The sequence below is a fragment of the Equus quagga genome, chromosome 9 (assembly GCF_021613505.1).
Source record: "Equus quagga isolate Etosha38 chromosome 9, UCLA_HA_Equagga_1.0, whole genome shotgun sequence".
NCBI lineage: Eukaryota > Metazoa > Chordata > Mammalia > Perissodactyla > Equidae > Equus > Equus quagga.
This window is the reverse complement of record NC_060275.1, coordinates 36,692,917-36,708,113: the sequence shown is the minus strand read 5'-3', so window position 1 is coordinate 36,708,113 and position 15,197 is coordinate 36,692,917. Positions and strand designations below refer to the sequence as shown.

At 57.1% G+C, this 15,197-nt stretch overlaps 1 protein-coding gene across 1 annotated transcript in view; it reads right to left on the bottom strand.

Moving 5' to 3' along the window:
* CELF4 (CUGBP Elav-like family member 4) overlaps positions 1–15,197 on the bottom strand; it is a 305,722-nt gene that overhangs the window by 27,275 nt on the left and 263,250 nt on the right. Inside the window, exons 4-7 of the mRNA XM_046670818.1 lie at positions 3,980–4,108; positions 3,486–3,565; positions 2,944–3,087; positions 1,664–1,811 (exon numbers count right to left, since the gene is read on the bottom strand). Coding sequence (XP_046526774.1) covers positions 1,664–1,811; positions 2,944–3,087; positions 3,486–3,565; positions 3,980–4,108 — 501 coding nt within the window. The remainder of the gene's footprint in view (positions 1–1,663; positions 1,812–2,943; positions 3,088–3,485; positions 3,566–3,979; positions 4,109–15,197) is intronic.

Genomic DNA, 15,197 nt, shown 5'->3' with positions numbered 1-15,197 from the left:
CCAAGGGCCCGGGGATAGACTTGGACCTCACACACCAACTCAATCCTATCTGTGAATCATGCCAGGGGTTATGTCCCTGCATGCAGTGACTCCACCCATCCCAACTGTATCCATCCTTCAAGGCAGAGTCCAAATCCCACCTACTCCAAGATTTCTCTGACCACTGACTGCTTGACCTTGGACCTACAGCACACAGACTATTCTCAGTGTCCTTGACTTTGACCCACTTGTTCTTCTTTCAGTCTTTTAAAGTGGCTCTTGCTCACCCCAGCTAAGTCAGGATGGGCTGATCCTTGTTTAGCCACCAAGTTGCTGGCTCTGCTCTCTTGTCTGGATCACTGAGGGGCTGATCTGGCTCCCCAGGAAGGATTTTTGCTACTCAGTGGAAGAGGTCTTAATTTTGGTGTTTCCTTGCGCTGAGGGAGAGAGGCTGTTGTAGAATCCAGACTCAGCGCTTTTCATACGCAAAGTTGACCCCTTGGCCTCCTCCAGTTGAGTCAATGGTGATGATCATTGTGGTAAGGGTAAAGTTGGAGTCAGATGACAATATCCTGTGCCTTCCCTATGTCAGGTGGGTGGAACCCAAGGTGTGGATGGCATGGTGACTGTACTGAGGCCCCAGAGGCTGGAAAGGGCCTTCCTCTTCAAGATCTTCTGTGTTGAAGATCTGAGGCTAGCCTGGGCTCAGAAATGTCCCTAAGTCGGGGATCAGAGCTGTGGTATAGTGATCAAGTTGGGCCTAGAGATGGCACAGTCTTGTCCCCTTTAGCTAGGAAAGAAACAGCTCCTGGATGCCAGGAAAGCTGCTGCTATGGCCTGGAAGCAGACAGCCAAGGAAGTGATTGAGAGCCTAGAGTGTCGGGCCAGGCCTTGGGACTAGACAAGGGTTTCTCAACTTTGACTCTTGTTGTGGGGAGCTGTCCTGTGCATTTTAGGATGTTAACAGTAGCTTGGACCTACTAGATTATGGTAGCACACCATTGTCGTCTCCTCGCCCCAGTTGTGGCAACCAACAATGTCTCAGGACATTGCCAGATATCCTTGGTGGGCGGGAGGTGGCAAAATTCCCCCTCGTTGAGAATCACTGGATTGGGCAATAGCCAAGATCCAATTAAAAACCTGCTTTGTGAGTGGGGCTGTTTCTAACCCTCCTGTCCTTTGATAACTCTTGTGGTCTCTCATGGTTGTTGTGTAGTTGTCTTGGAAAAACCCAGAGAGTCTAGGTTGGGCTAAAGGAAAATGAAAAAAAGGAGCTCCCTCTGTGCTCGGGCCAGGGACCAAACAAGGCCATTGAATGGGCAGGGCTCTTCTCCCCTCGGACCTCAAAGGGAGATGTTTTCATGTCAATTTCTTTCCAGATATCTATAATAGAAACCAAGATGAACTGCTTCCTGACATGGCAATATAACTTGAGTGAAATTCTTACCACCCAGAATCATATGGACTGCATGGGGCCCACATCCCATCTCCTCTTGGGTCCCCAGGGATTAGAATATTTTGGGGGCAAACTGCCAGAGGATGAGGCCTGCTTGGGCCCAGACACCATGTGCTCTTGTCACAGCATGGTTCATTGGTAGCCAAAACTGGCCAAACAAAAGGTCCTAGCCGGGGTCCAGCTGTTCTCCCACTGGGCCAGGCCCTGGGTTGGTACCTGCCAGCTCACCTGAGGTTGGGGTCATGGGTGCAGCCGCCAGGCCATTCATGTTGAGGGCCGCCATCTGCTGCATCTGGGCGGCGGCGAAGGCAGCCATGGGGTTCAGGTAGCCACCCTGCGCGACTGACGCCATTAGTGCCGCTTGCTGCTGCATCAGCTGGGGCAGAGGGAGTGGAAAAAATATCATGCGCTTCCAGGGGGGCCGCCCTCCCCACCAGGGGGCTTCAGCTCCTGGAGACCAGCTTCCCAGGCCCTGAACTCAGGGAGCTCAGCTACGTCTCCCCGCCCCCACCCCTAGAGAGCTCTGATGTCTCCCCCATTCTTGTCCTAGTTCTCAATGGCTATTAGAGACCTCCCCCTGAGAGAGAACTGTATTCAAATGTCATGGTAGGGTCTTTGGTACTCTAAAGTTGTAGAGGGGAGGAAGGGGACTGGCTCCAGGGGTGTCATTCATGGAAATGTGACACCCAAAGTTCTAGAAACATGTTGGATGAGCCTCTGTAGAATTAACTCGGCATGGATTTTTGTCCAAAATGGTCCTACCTTGGCTTCTGTTGGGTAGAAGTGACAGGAGAATCACATCCCTGATGTTCTCATAAGTGTGAGTGGGGACTGAGGGGGTTGTTAAACCTGGCCAAGCTTGGATATCACTGAAGAAGTGAGGTGAGCTAGTATTTTCAGAACCAAAACCCCGGCCTACCTAAGTGCCACTCATGTAGGGGTTGTAGGTACATGTCTGGGAGGCAAGTCAGGGGAGATGCTGGCAGTGTGGGCTCCAATGTGGAAGAAAGACGTTGGTGGGCCAATGGCCTGAGGCTGGGCCAGGGGGACTGCAGGGGAAGTGTGTGACCAGAAGGTCTGAGGACACCTCTCCATGAGTGGGGCCAGGGGTGGGTGGTGACAACCGAACACCTGAACCTCTCTCCCCCTTCCAGTCAGTGCTTCCTAGCGTTTCACTAATGGAGGCGTGCTCAGGGTAATCCACTTTGCTGCTCTGCCTAGAGGTCTCTCTCCAGCTCCTCCCCTTGAGAAACAGGACAGCAACACACCTCCTCCTGGCAGCCACCGGGGAATGGGCCAGCCTTCTCTCAGGTCCCTCTGGCCTCCACTCCCTGGGTTCATTCCTCACCACTCCTCACTCCCCAGGGCAGAAGCAGTACTTTCTGTGCCAGGAGCAGGGCTCCCCAAAGCAAGGTTAGGAGTCTCTGCTCTCTGGGGCTCTGAGCCGAATGAGCTGGAGAACCACCCCCCCCCCCCCCCCCCCCCCCCCCCGCTGAGCCCCTACTTACTGCCTGTGCGTAGGCGCCGTAGGCCCCGAACGGGATGGCCATGGGGTTGAACATGCCCATCTGGCCAGCCATCTGCTGCATTCGCCGCATCGTGCGCTCCTTGTCCGTGTCGGCGAACTTGACCACCAGACTGGATGAGGCTCCCTGCAGCCGGGACTGCGCGTGAGGCCCACCTGCCCTAGCCACCTTCGTGTCCCTGGCCTGGGCCCAGGCGGTCCTCTGGGCCTGGCGCTATCGGGGCACGGGCCACCCGCGCTCACCCAAGGCTCTGGGGTTTTAACCCCACCGCGGGCGTTTTCTATCTGGCTGACCTCGGACCAGTTCCTTAACCTCTCTGAGCCTCAGTGTCCTTGTCTGAGAACTGGGGATAATGGTAATGCCTTCCAGTCTCTTGGGGAGGCTGTGAGCGCGCCACGCGTTTGGCACGGTGTGGACCGCGCACGCGGGCGGGCCCTGTGCGTGTGCGGAGTGGAGGGGGTGTCAGTCCCTCCATTGCTCCCGTCACCCTCCCCCCTTCCCACCCCGGGAGCAGCCGCACTCACCGGCATGGTCTGGCTGCCGTGCAGAGCGTTGATGGCGGCTTGCGCCTCGGCGTGGGAGGAGTACTTCACAAAGGCGCACCCTGGGGGGACGCGAGAGGCTGAGCCACGGCCCGTGGGCCCGGAGGAAGGCCAGAGAAGCGCAAGGACCGAGAGGCGGGGCACGGGAGGGGCCGAGGGAAGAGGGCGCATCCAGATGAAAGCAAGGTGAGACAGAGACTGAGTGGGAAAGAGAGACACCGAGAAACACAGAGACAGAGCCACACAGGGACAGAGAAAGACCTGGACGGGCTGGAGACTTAAAAGCACCCCTAAGTCTCCCCGTCCCTGCCTGGACTTGGATCGCGGCCTTTCGTCACCCCAGGCCCGACAGCTCCGCCCCTCCCAACCATCCTTTCCAGGCTCGCCCACCGGGCCGGCTCCAGCGGCTTCGGACTCGGCCGTCGGTCAGGCGCGCGTCCCGCGGCCCGGCCCCGCCCCGCCCCGCCCCCACGCACCCTTGCTGTTCCCGTCGGGCCCGCGCAGGATCGTGCACTCCTCGATGTTCCCGAAGGCCTCGAAGAGGCGGCGCACGTCGTCCTCAGACTGCTGCTTGTTGAGCATGCCCACGAAGAGTTTTCTATCTTCTGGAACAAAATTAGGAGATGCTTACCCGGGCCGGGGGCCGGGCTGCGCGGGGGCAGGCCCCGGGGAAGGAAGCACGGCCGGAGGGGAAGGTTACGGGGGACAGAGGGGAGCTGGACAGGAGCGGGGGTGGGGCTCACAGCCGGAGGGGGAGCGGGGAGCAGGGAGAGGGCGGGGCAGGGCATAGCTGCGGGGGAGGGGCGACGGGGCAGGGCAGGTTGCAGAGAGAATGAGGGCATAGCCAGAGCGGGAGGCGAGGGGTTGTATCAGGCAGGGAACTGAATCTCAGAGACTTTGCCTCATCCTGCCTACAGAGTAGGCTGCACACTGACGGAGAAGGCCGCTGGTCTGGCCGCTGGCCTAGGGCACACGGGTCCTTTGGGCAGCTCTGTGTTCCCTTCTTCCTTCCTCTTGGACATACTCTATTCTCTGCTACCTTCACCCACAGTTGCCAAAATTAACTCACAACGGGCAAGTCTGCCACAGGGCCTTTGCATATGCTGTTTTCTCTGCCTGAGTGCCCTCCACACCACAAGACTGAATCCTTCTGTTTTAGGCCTCAGTTTAAATATTGCTTCCTCATCAAGCCCTCTCCTTCCCCCTCTCTTTTGTTCTGTGTCTCAGCCCTTCATCCCTTGGCCAGAATTTCAAAGGACAGTTATTTACTACTTTGCCTGTGTTGTTGGTTTCTGCCTAGCTCCCTACTACCCGCATGTATGCTCCCTGGGGGAAGAGCCCATGCCTCTACTGGAACAGCTGTACCTGGCACGTAGTAGGCCCTCAAGACAGATTATGGGATGAATGCCCTATGCCAGGCCCAGGCCCACATCTCCTTTCTGTCTCACGTGTTTTAACCTCCACCAGGTGCCCCTTCCTTGGTCTGGCCTTTCCTGTTTGTTCATGCTGCAAACTTCAGCCCCGGGCACTTTTGGGTAGCCTGTTCCTGGAGGCTGGGCTCGCTCAACAGCTCCCTCACACTTGTGTTGAGTACCAAGTGGTTTGTTGACACCCGTCAGCTGTTCGCTTAGGGTGACGGGGATCATGGTTGGGCTGTGTAGATCTGTAGCGACTCCCAAGCGACTGCAAAAAAAAATTCCCCATCCCACAAGCTCTTATTTCAAAGTGCCTTTCACTCCTCCCACTGAGCAATGGGGTCTGTGTTCCCTCCCCTTGAATCCGGGCAGGGCTTGTGACTGCTCTAGCCAGTGAAGAATGGCAGAAGTGATGCCAGCTGACTTGCAAGGCTGGGTCATAAAAGGGATCAGCTTCCACTTGGCTCTCTCTCTGGGGGATGCTTGCTCTGTGGAAGCCAGCACCATGCTATGAAGAACCCCTGAGTAGCCACACGGAGAGTCCACGTGGAAAGGAGCCCAGAGCCCAGCTGGCAGCCAACATCAACCACGAGACATGGCAGCGAATGAGTCCTCAGGTGATTGCAGCCCCCAGCCTTTGAGTCTTCCAGCTGAGACCCAGATGTCCTGGAGCAGACAGGCCTTCTATGCTGTGCCCTGTCCAAATTCCTGACCCACAGAATCTGCGAGCACAATAAACGGTTGTTTTACCGCACTCAGTTTGGAGCTAAATTGTTTTGCAGCCATAGTGGCTGGAACAGGGTCCCTGTGGTGCCGCCCTCCACAGGCACTCAGTAGATGTTTGCTGACTCTTGAACAGTTGACACACGCAGGCGCAAACACACAAGGCTGCAGAAACGCTCGCCCCCCCCAGAACTGCACTCGGCCGGGTGTTGGTTTCTTCTGAATGCAAGGGCACTCGGGGACCTCATCCCTCTGTGTTCAGGGTGGTTGGTACCTCCTGCCCCAGAGAGCCCCCTTTGCCCACACTACCAGTGGGTTCAGGTAGCGCTGAGGGGCTGTCCTGGGGGCTGGAGCAAAGCAGAGGAAGCCTCCAGGCCCCTGTACTCCTTCACAAGCCACCCCAGAGTCCTCCTCTTCAGGAAGCCTGACCGCTGCCCTGCTGGTACCCCTCAGCCCAGAGCACTCAGCTCTGGGCAAGTTCTCTACGATGTGGCCCTGGGTTCCAACTCCTTCCATCCCCTGCAGCGCATTATTGCCAGTTCTTGTTACGAGTTCTGGGTGGGGCGCACCAGCCTAGACCTCCACCACTGGCGGGCCTCAGCCCAAGCTCTGGGAATGGAGCCCTGGCCTCACCCCCTGCCCTCAGACTGGGCTGCTTGACCTGGCTTCTGGAGCCATGGCTGGGCTGGGCACACCCCCGCCCCATCTCCAGGGCTCATGGACTCCAAGCTCTGGGATGTGGGGAGCAGAGACTCAGGAGACCACGAAGAAGAAAGAGAGAGAGGTGGGGGGGAAGGGGTGAAGCTGAGAAGGGATGGGAGGATATGGGGTTAGGAGCAGAAAGGGAGGGAAAATGGCAGAGACAGAGAAAAAAGAATTAGAAACAAAGAGCAGAGAGCAGAGATGGGCAGAAGGAGAGGACAGAGACAGAGGAAAGAAGGGGCGACAGCTTACGTTTAACTCCCAGAAGCAGCAACAGCATTTTACATGAAATGAACCCAGACCTTTTAAGGCCTTTAGTGGAGAGATTGAAACTCTGCCCTCCAGGCTGGGCCTGAGCACCTCCTCACCCCCAGTGCCTTTTAAAGACTCCGATTAAATGGGATTTCTGGAAAGACAAAGAAGTGATAACCCCCTCCTGCTAATCCCTGGCCCTCCTCCTTAGATTGCTCGGAAGGAAAAAGGAGGGAAGAGAAGGCCCCTCCTCCACCAGAGTCTGGTTTCTGTGCTGGGACCAGCTCCACGCCTCCCCCCTCCTGACATCTGAACATTTTCCTTTATTACCGTTACCATTACGACGGCTTTCTGATTGCATTAAAATTCATCCACACGTGCCTTTCTATCCAGCCACGTCCCTTTCGCCAGTTTTTGTTTTTGTTTTTTGCTGATTCCTTCTTGCCTCCCCTGAATCTCCCTTTGCTGCCAGCTCTCAGTTCTCCGTTCTAGGCCTGGGCCCTTCCTTCTTGAGGACTTTCCAGATGTGTAGGGGGCCAGGCTCCCCCTCTTCCTGCGTCCAGATTTCCCCAGGGAAGCTACAGCTAGCCTTCCCTTTGTGGAAGGCTGCGGAACAACTGAAGAAACCGGCTCCAGACTCACTTCCTCCAGGTGTTCTTGGATGACCCCACCCAGCACGAATGTTCGAATGTTCATTTCTTTCTAGGATCCTCAGATTTCTCACTTTGCACTCTCTTCATTTCCAGTTGGCTTTGGTACTGGGTGAGGGATTCTGAGGCTTGTCTTTTAGACCAGGGCTGGCAGGACGCTCAGTCCCCAGGGTGGGTCTCCTCCTGCAGGCCCAGGCCCACTGGCTCAAACCTCAGCTCTCCTGCCTTCCAGCTGTGTCACTGCTTCCCAGATAGGCCTATATAATGCGAATAATTGGGTCTGCCTCATGTGGTGGATGCTCTGCGTCCAAGAGATGCTGCAGCAACAGAGCCTGGCCAGCAGTGATACAATTGCTTGGGGTTCTCTATCCAGGAGGAAGAGGAAATGGAGTGTCCCCCCTTCCCCCTGACTTGGTTTGCCCTGATCTGAGGAGGAGACAGAGGTCAGAGAGGGGAGAGGTCAGAGGATCCACATCTGGGGGAGGAGCACTTGAAGGAGCAGGTGGGACCGTCTCAGGCTGTGGCTGACCAGCTGAGAAGGACACCCTACCCTGTGCCCTCCTCTCCTCTGGCCACTTTCCCGGGGCACTGTCCCCAAGCTCTGTCAGATGACCCATGGCACCATTTGGCTGGTGTCCTGGATCCAATGCCAATCTAGCGAAAGTCTCAGAGAATGACTCAGTTTCCCCAGCCAGTTCCCACCCCCTGCAGCATCGACACAGACCCCTACCTCCTGGGACAGGCTGAGCAGTCCCTGCTCGCAGCCTGCCTGCCTGAGTGATGCAGGGCCCCTGGGTGATGGTGAGGCTACGGTGCTCTGTGTTCTCACTCCCATGAGCCCTCAGCCTGAGCCCCTTGCCTCCCACACTCGGGGTGTGGAGGTGTCGCTGCTCCTCTGAGAAGATGTTCAGACAGGTGCTGCTGGAACTGGGCCCTGCAGGCCACCATGAAGGGAGGTGATGCCAGGAGAGACCTCAGAGCCAGGCTGGAGATGGGCTGAAGCCGCCCCGGGGTGGGAGGTCACTGAGACCGCATGGCACATGTAGGAGCAAGTCTGGAGCCCAGTATCCTCCTCCTCTCCACTGAGCCCAGCTTAGGGCAGGGGGCTGCATCATGCTTACCTTCTGACTCCGGGGACTGAGCCCAGTGGCCAGCACAGGAAAGCACTGACTATCAGGCATCACAGGCCCTGCTAGCAACCTGCTGAGTGACGTGCAAATACCCCACCCTCAGGTCTTCATATAGGTTCCTCCTGGTCAAGGGGTGGAGCAAGGGAGGCATGGTCCTACAGACATTCAACAACTGTTTGCTGAGCACCTTGTCTGTGCCAGACACTGTTCCAAGCACTGCTTCTACAGCAGTAAACAAAAGGGGTGAGTCTGCTCCCTGGAGCTGACATCCAGATGGGGAGACAGGCTGTCCACAATAAACAAGTTCCCAAACAACACAAAGGCCAGTGGCCCCCACAACTGGTGTGTCCTCCCCAGTGGGAATGAGAGTGCAGAGTGGCAGAGCTGGGCAGGGCCCAAATAACACCAAGGGCCCCACCATTTTTTCGGATGAGGAAGTCAGCAGAGAGGGAGCTTCAGGACACTCCACTGCAGCCGCATAGCAGGGGTCCGGACTAAACCCGGTCTCTGGGGGTCTGTTGACTTCCCAATCCCATGACCCCTCGCAACGCCTTTCTGCTCTTTTGAATGTGAGTGCCTGTGTCTGTGGATGTGAGGGAGCACGTGGGGTTCTGGGGAACAGGAGTGTGACGCCCCAGAAGGGCACGGTGACAGACGGTAGGCACTAGTCCCAGCCCTGCCTGAACCCAGATTGGGCAACTCGGCTCTCTGAGCCCAGATGTCCTACTACCACTACTCGGGAGGGGGCATAGTCTATACCTACCCACAGCCCACAAGGACACACATCCAATAGAGCACTGGACAAGAAAAGTACCCAGTCCTGTGTCAGGTGAAGGTGTTTACAGCCACCTCAGAAGGGACTGGACCAGAGCACCTGACATCCCTCCTGGGTCTACCTTCTGGTCACTCCTTCAACAAGCATTTATTGAGCACTTACTGGATGCTTGGGACTTGGCTGAACAGATAGTCTGAGATGTGTCTTAGGGGCCCTTCTCTTTGAATGGAGAGTTGTGGACGGCAGTGGGGGGAGGAGTTTGGGGAGGTGTGTATGTGGAATGCATGGCTCTTAGATCCCTGGAGAAGCCAAAGTCTTTGGTCCGCAGGCCCTAGAGCCTCTGCCACGGCCCCCAGTGAGAGAGGACAGACAGGCAATAGCTCTGGACTGCAGGCCAGAGGGGAACAGTTGGGGGAGAGGGAAGTGGCTACACCCTGAAGGCTTCCTGGAGGAGGCGGGCTGGAGTTATGATGTCCAAGGGACAGGTGCAGGGGTTTCCAGGCCCACAACAGAATTTGAGCAAAGGCTGAGAGGTGGGAGGGACCCCTTTAGCAGTTCTCACCTGCTCCCAAGTGGTACCCCCTCTGCAGGGCTGGCAAGGAAAGGTCCTGGGGGTGTTTGACTTTGCTTTCCCAGCTGCCTCTTGCCTGCTCCCCCTCTACCACACATGCATCTCCCATTCCTCTGGCCTCGGGAATCTTGTTTATTTTCCCAGAACCCAAATCTAACTCTGAGCTTCCGTTTCCCAACCTATGAAAAGCATTGGGTGACGCCTCCCAGGAAGCCTCTGGTGCTTATGAAAAGGCAGTGGAGTCCAGTGGCCGGAGTCCCTGCTTTCTCCCTTCCTTCCATGCACTCATTCGCTCAGAATGTCAGGGCAGAATGGGGCTCAGCTGGAAGGATTTGCATTTTAAAAGGAGAGCCCAGAAAACAGAGAAGCAAGATGCAGATGGAAGGCTTAGGGCAGACCCCTGCAGGGGTATTTCAGGGCAGTGCCACAGGGCCCCCAGATCTTCAGGGAGCATCTTGCTGGCCCTGCAGAGTGACTGGGCCCCCAAGGGAGCAGGCGGGTGGCAGCAGCGTCACTCGACTTGCCAAATGCCAGCGCCCTGGCGCTAATGTTCAAATTCCGGTTTAATTTTCAAAATTTGATTCACTCATTACCATCAGCATTAAACAATATTTCCTGCTTAAGGATAGACGGCTGCTGGGGCACTGCGGACGAGTGTTCAGATGGTTAATGCCTTTTATTGCTGCAATAGACTTTTACTGTTCTCTTCCCTCCAGCTGCTGAGAGAGGGTTTGTGGGGGGACCTGAATTGGGGAGAACCCAGGAGCCAGGGGCCGGGGTGGGGAATAAATGGCTTTGAGGTCTGAGGCAGGGGACGGGGTGGGGGGGGGCAGAGGGGTTGCTGGGAGACCTGGGGGGCCTGGCTTGGTGGGGGATGCAGGGTCAAGCCAGCAAGAAACACTTTCCATAGAGCCCCTGAGGACTGGAGGGCAGCAGTTTGGGGAGGGGGAGAAACTGCCAGAGGTTCACATGACTGGTCTGCAGGGCTGCGCTCCTGCTCTGCAGCTGTGACCCTGGGGGTGGGCAGGCCAGGGCCGGAGCCCAGGGCCCTGGTGCCCGTGCACCTGCCCCTCCACTGCCGGCAGAGCCTGGAGCCCTGAGGGCTGGCATGCAGGGCGTCTTGAAGCAGTTTGTTTACTGTGGGGCCAGGGGACTCCCCAGTGCGCTCCTGCATCCCAGGACCGTCTGCTCTCCCTGGACGTGATCTCAGTGCCCGAGGGCCCACACACAGTGAGGCTGAGGGGGAAGGACCTGTTCCTCCTCCCTAACTTCATCACGGGTCAGGGAGGAACTTCAGTCAAAGAAGATGAGAGACACGCGACGTGACAGCAGAGGCTGGGCGGGGGCATCTTCCAGAGTAACTGAGGCTGCTTGTCAAATCCTGGTTCTACTACCTTTTGACTGTGCAACCTTAGACAAGTCATAGACCCTCCCTGAGCCCCTGTTTCCTCATCTGTAAAAGGGGAGAAAAATCTCACATACCTCATGGGGCTGTTGCCGGGAGTGAGTGAGTGGAGGTACATAGGTTTTAGCCCAGCGCTGGCACACAGTAAACACAATAAACACAGTCGTTGTGCCGGGTCCAGCAATTACTACTGCTCACCGGCAGGAGCACCAGCTGGTGGAATGCGGATGCCCACCCTCATCCCCAGGGATACAGAGAGGACCCCCAGGAGCATTGAAGGGAGCAAAGCCGTGCCTGCCTGGGCCAGTCTGAGAAGCCAGGCTTCCCTTTGCACCACCCTGACCAAATGGCAGTGTTTCTGGGGCCACTGAGATGCTCCCCAGCCTCCTCCAGGAGATCTACCTGGATTGATCCAAAATAAGAGAATTTCCCTGGAAGCTACACTGGGCACCACTATGTGCCATTTCCACGAATTCTCTCAGTCCAGATCTGTCAAGTACCTGTGGCTCCTAAGAGACAAGTAGGGATCGAACTGATCTTCTGAATCTAAATCTCTGCCCTTTTCAAGGTTGCTGACCGTCCCCCGCCCAAATCCAGAGGTCTCCTCTGCCTCCTCCTTCCCAGCCCCGGTAGAGCTGCCTCACTCCCCAGGCCGGCGGCACGTAGTCTCAGACCTGCTTTCCAAGTAGGGGCGGTGGACAGGGCTGGGGAGGGTATGCACCCCGTTCCTCTCATGTCTGAGAACCCAACAACTGCTCGCCCCCCAGGGGGTGCAGGCAGCTTCCAGCATCACCGTCCACACTGGAGGTAAGGGCCTGGATTTGGATCCTGCTGCAGCTGTGTGACCAGGTCAGCTGCCTTCACGGGCCGGCCACTTTCGTTCTCAGAATGAAGTGAACCAGTAGGTAAAAGAATGATGCCCCCCTTCATCCCCACAACACACACACTGTCGGAGCCAGAGCCAGGGGCACAGAGCCGCCTCCCGAGGATAAAAGGCTTCCTGCCCGGGGAAGAAGCTGAAGGAGACATCAAACCAGATCAAAGGCTGCTGGGGACGGGCGGTGTGGAGGGGGCCGTGACGGGGCTGCACTCCCCCCCCCCCCCCCCCCCCCCCCCCCCCCTGAGGACCCTCAGCCAGCTCTGGCCCCGGGGGAGGCAGCGCCAGGCCTTGATCTGCTGAGCTCCCTCCAGACAGGCTCTGTTTGATGTTGGGATGGGAGGAGGCAGGAGACTGGAGAACCACATCCAGTCCCCCTACTCGCATTCCTTCAGCTCTGTCTTCCACATGCTTCAGGATGGGACCCAGGCCATGAGTGTCGCCTCCTTACTGTGTGCTGACACTCATCCAGGCCCCTGCTATCTGCCCTCCACACAGCAGCCAGAGTGGTCAGTTAAAATCCAAGGCAGAACCTGTCTATGCCCCGCTCAAACGCCGCAGTGGCTCCCGTCTCACTGAGAACAAGTCCAAGTCTTCTAGTGACCTGTAAGGGGCTAAGCAGGCACCTCACACTCCATCTCTCCCCTGATCCCGCCATCCTCCGCTCCAGATGCATGGGTCTTCATGTTGTCTCAGGAACACTCCATGCACAGCCCTGCCCCAGGGCATTTGCACTTGCTATTCCTCCTCTTGTTCAGAGATGGTGTCCTAGACATCTGCAGGGCACTGAACTCCAGGAATCCTCAGAAAGTAGGAAATGAGGGTCCCCTGGAGATGAGTAGGCACCAGCCATGATGTGAGCACAGAGCCTGGAGTGATGAGCCCTGGGGGAATGGGGGGAGTGAGGAGGGGTCTAAAAGGCTTAAGCTGGGCCCTAAAGGACTCATGGGTAGGGTTTGTCAGGTGGAAAAGGCAAGGGGCAGGCACCCCAGGTCAGGGACCAGCATGTGCAAAAGCGGGGACTGTAAAAGGGCATGTGGTCTGAGGGAGTAGCAATCACACACACACACACACACACACACACACACACACACACACCCTTCTTCCTTTTCTTCCGCTCACCATATTCTAAACAGTCACCTCGAGGCCCGAGGCCTGAACCCTCACCTCTGATCACTGGTAGCTTGGCCTGGGACTCAGACCCTGGGTCCAGGCTCATTGCCTATGTCCATTCGCACTGCCCACCATGTTCTTCCTTGGCTCAGCCTAGCTCCCTAATTCACAGAACGGCTTGCTGCTTCCTCCTCTGGCCCTTAACCCTTGACTTTCATGCCTTTGAGTCTGCGCCAGGCCTCCCAGGGGGAGCCTGGGACATGCCGTGGCTCTCCGTAGAAGTCACCTTTTGCTGGGGCGATGGCGCGCAGCCATCTCTCCAGGTAACTGATTATACATTTGATCTGCTACATTATCCTTACCAGGCGCACGGCACACAACAGACGGCCCGGAGTGCTGTGGGGACTTCTCGGCAGCCGAACCCTGTTGTCTAATGGGGTTTCCGCCGGTGTCTGGCGTACTCTCCAGCATTTCACCCATCACAGGATAATTTATAGCATAATGGGGCCTTTTTTCCTTTATATCATGCGGGAGCATAAATTATGGCCAGTTTGTCCTCAGCTTTCAAGGAGACAGACAAAGCAGGGCTTTATTCCAGCAAGGGGAGGAAGTTTCTGCAGGGGATGGGTAGGGGCAGGGTGGTCCATGGGGGTGGGGGCCAAGAGGAGAAACCAAGGAATGCTGTCAAAAGCATCTCATTGACAGGGCAGAGAATCTACTCAGCACGGCCACAGATAACGGAGAGGAGGTAAAAGCACCCATGTCGAGCTGCTTGTCTCTATTAACCGCGGAGGGGGTCGGGGCTTGTTAGCTGAGTGGTAGGGCTGCACAGTTGTCGCTGCAAGGATACACTCCGCCTGCACACGACCCGAGCACGGACCAGCCTATAACCCTAGCCACGGGCTGACCCTCATGTTGGCTGCCGATCCTCCCAGCTGTGGTGCTTCTTTCCACAGCCTCATGGACAGAGTGGGTGGTCATGGGTCCATCTGCCTCCTTTTGGTCCCCTGCCACAACCACAGATGGAATGAAATGCCAGGGAGCCAGGCAAACCTCCTGCCCCTCTGACCCATGGGCCATTTTTAACATTGAGAGTGGGGCTTTGCTTCTTGCGGGACGAGGGAGGAGAGTGGCACCCCAGCTTCTAACAGCCCGGTGCCCCTCTTCCTGGGGAGGTGCAAGTGGCTCAGGGTCAGCCTTGCTAGCCTGACACAGCAGAGGCCACAGTCATCCAGCCCATCCCCCACCTCTGGACACTGTGACGAGGACCTTTGGTGACGCTGAGTGGGGGTGGGGACTTCAGAGGCCACCTGGCCCAGCCTTCTCCACTACGACCCAAATGTGGTATGACGCTTCTGGAATACCCTGGCAGAAGTCCCACTGGCCTCCGTGCCAGGTCCAGGAGGCAGCCCGGGAGAAAATTCCTCCATGTGCCCGCCCTGGAGAGCCCAACCCTGCCCAGAGCCCAAGTCCTGCCCCTGGAGCACCGCAGACTGCTCCTTCCTCCTCAGGACGCCCTTCTGAGAATAACGGCGGGAGTCTTGGATCTTGTAAGAGGGTAGTTCTCGGCCCTGGCTGCTATGAAAGTCACCTGGGGGCTTTCAAAAATGCAGATGCCTAAGACCACTGGCACCTGAGATACAGAGTGGTCTGGAGCCCAGGCATCAGTATTTTCAGAAAGCTGCTCCTTGATACCAATATGCAGCCGGGGCTGGGAAGGGCTGTGATGGGACTTCTCCAGGCTTCTCCTGGCCCTCTCCTCGGGCACCACATCTCTGGCCCTCGGCCTGCCTGTAGGAGCTCAGCCCTTCAGACTGCAGGATTCTGTGCCTGCTGGTGCTGGGGGGAGGGTAGCACTCACCTTTTCTGTCCTGACACCTGAGCCTGGGCATCCCCTCCATCCCTCACAGGGTCATCCTGGAAAGACATTGTCCTAAGTGGGGAGGTAGGGTGGGAGGGATTATCTGGTTCAGCATGGGGCTCACCCCTCTAATGCCTTCACAGCCTCCTCCTCTTCCTCCTGTCTTCCCTCTGGTACCCCCTCCCCTCCATCCTTTAGGCCAGCCCTGCTCTAAGAGGAG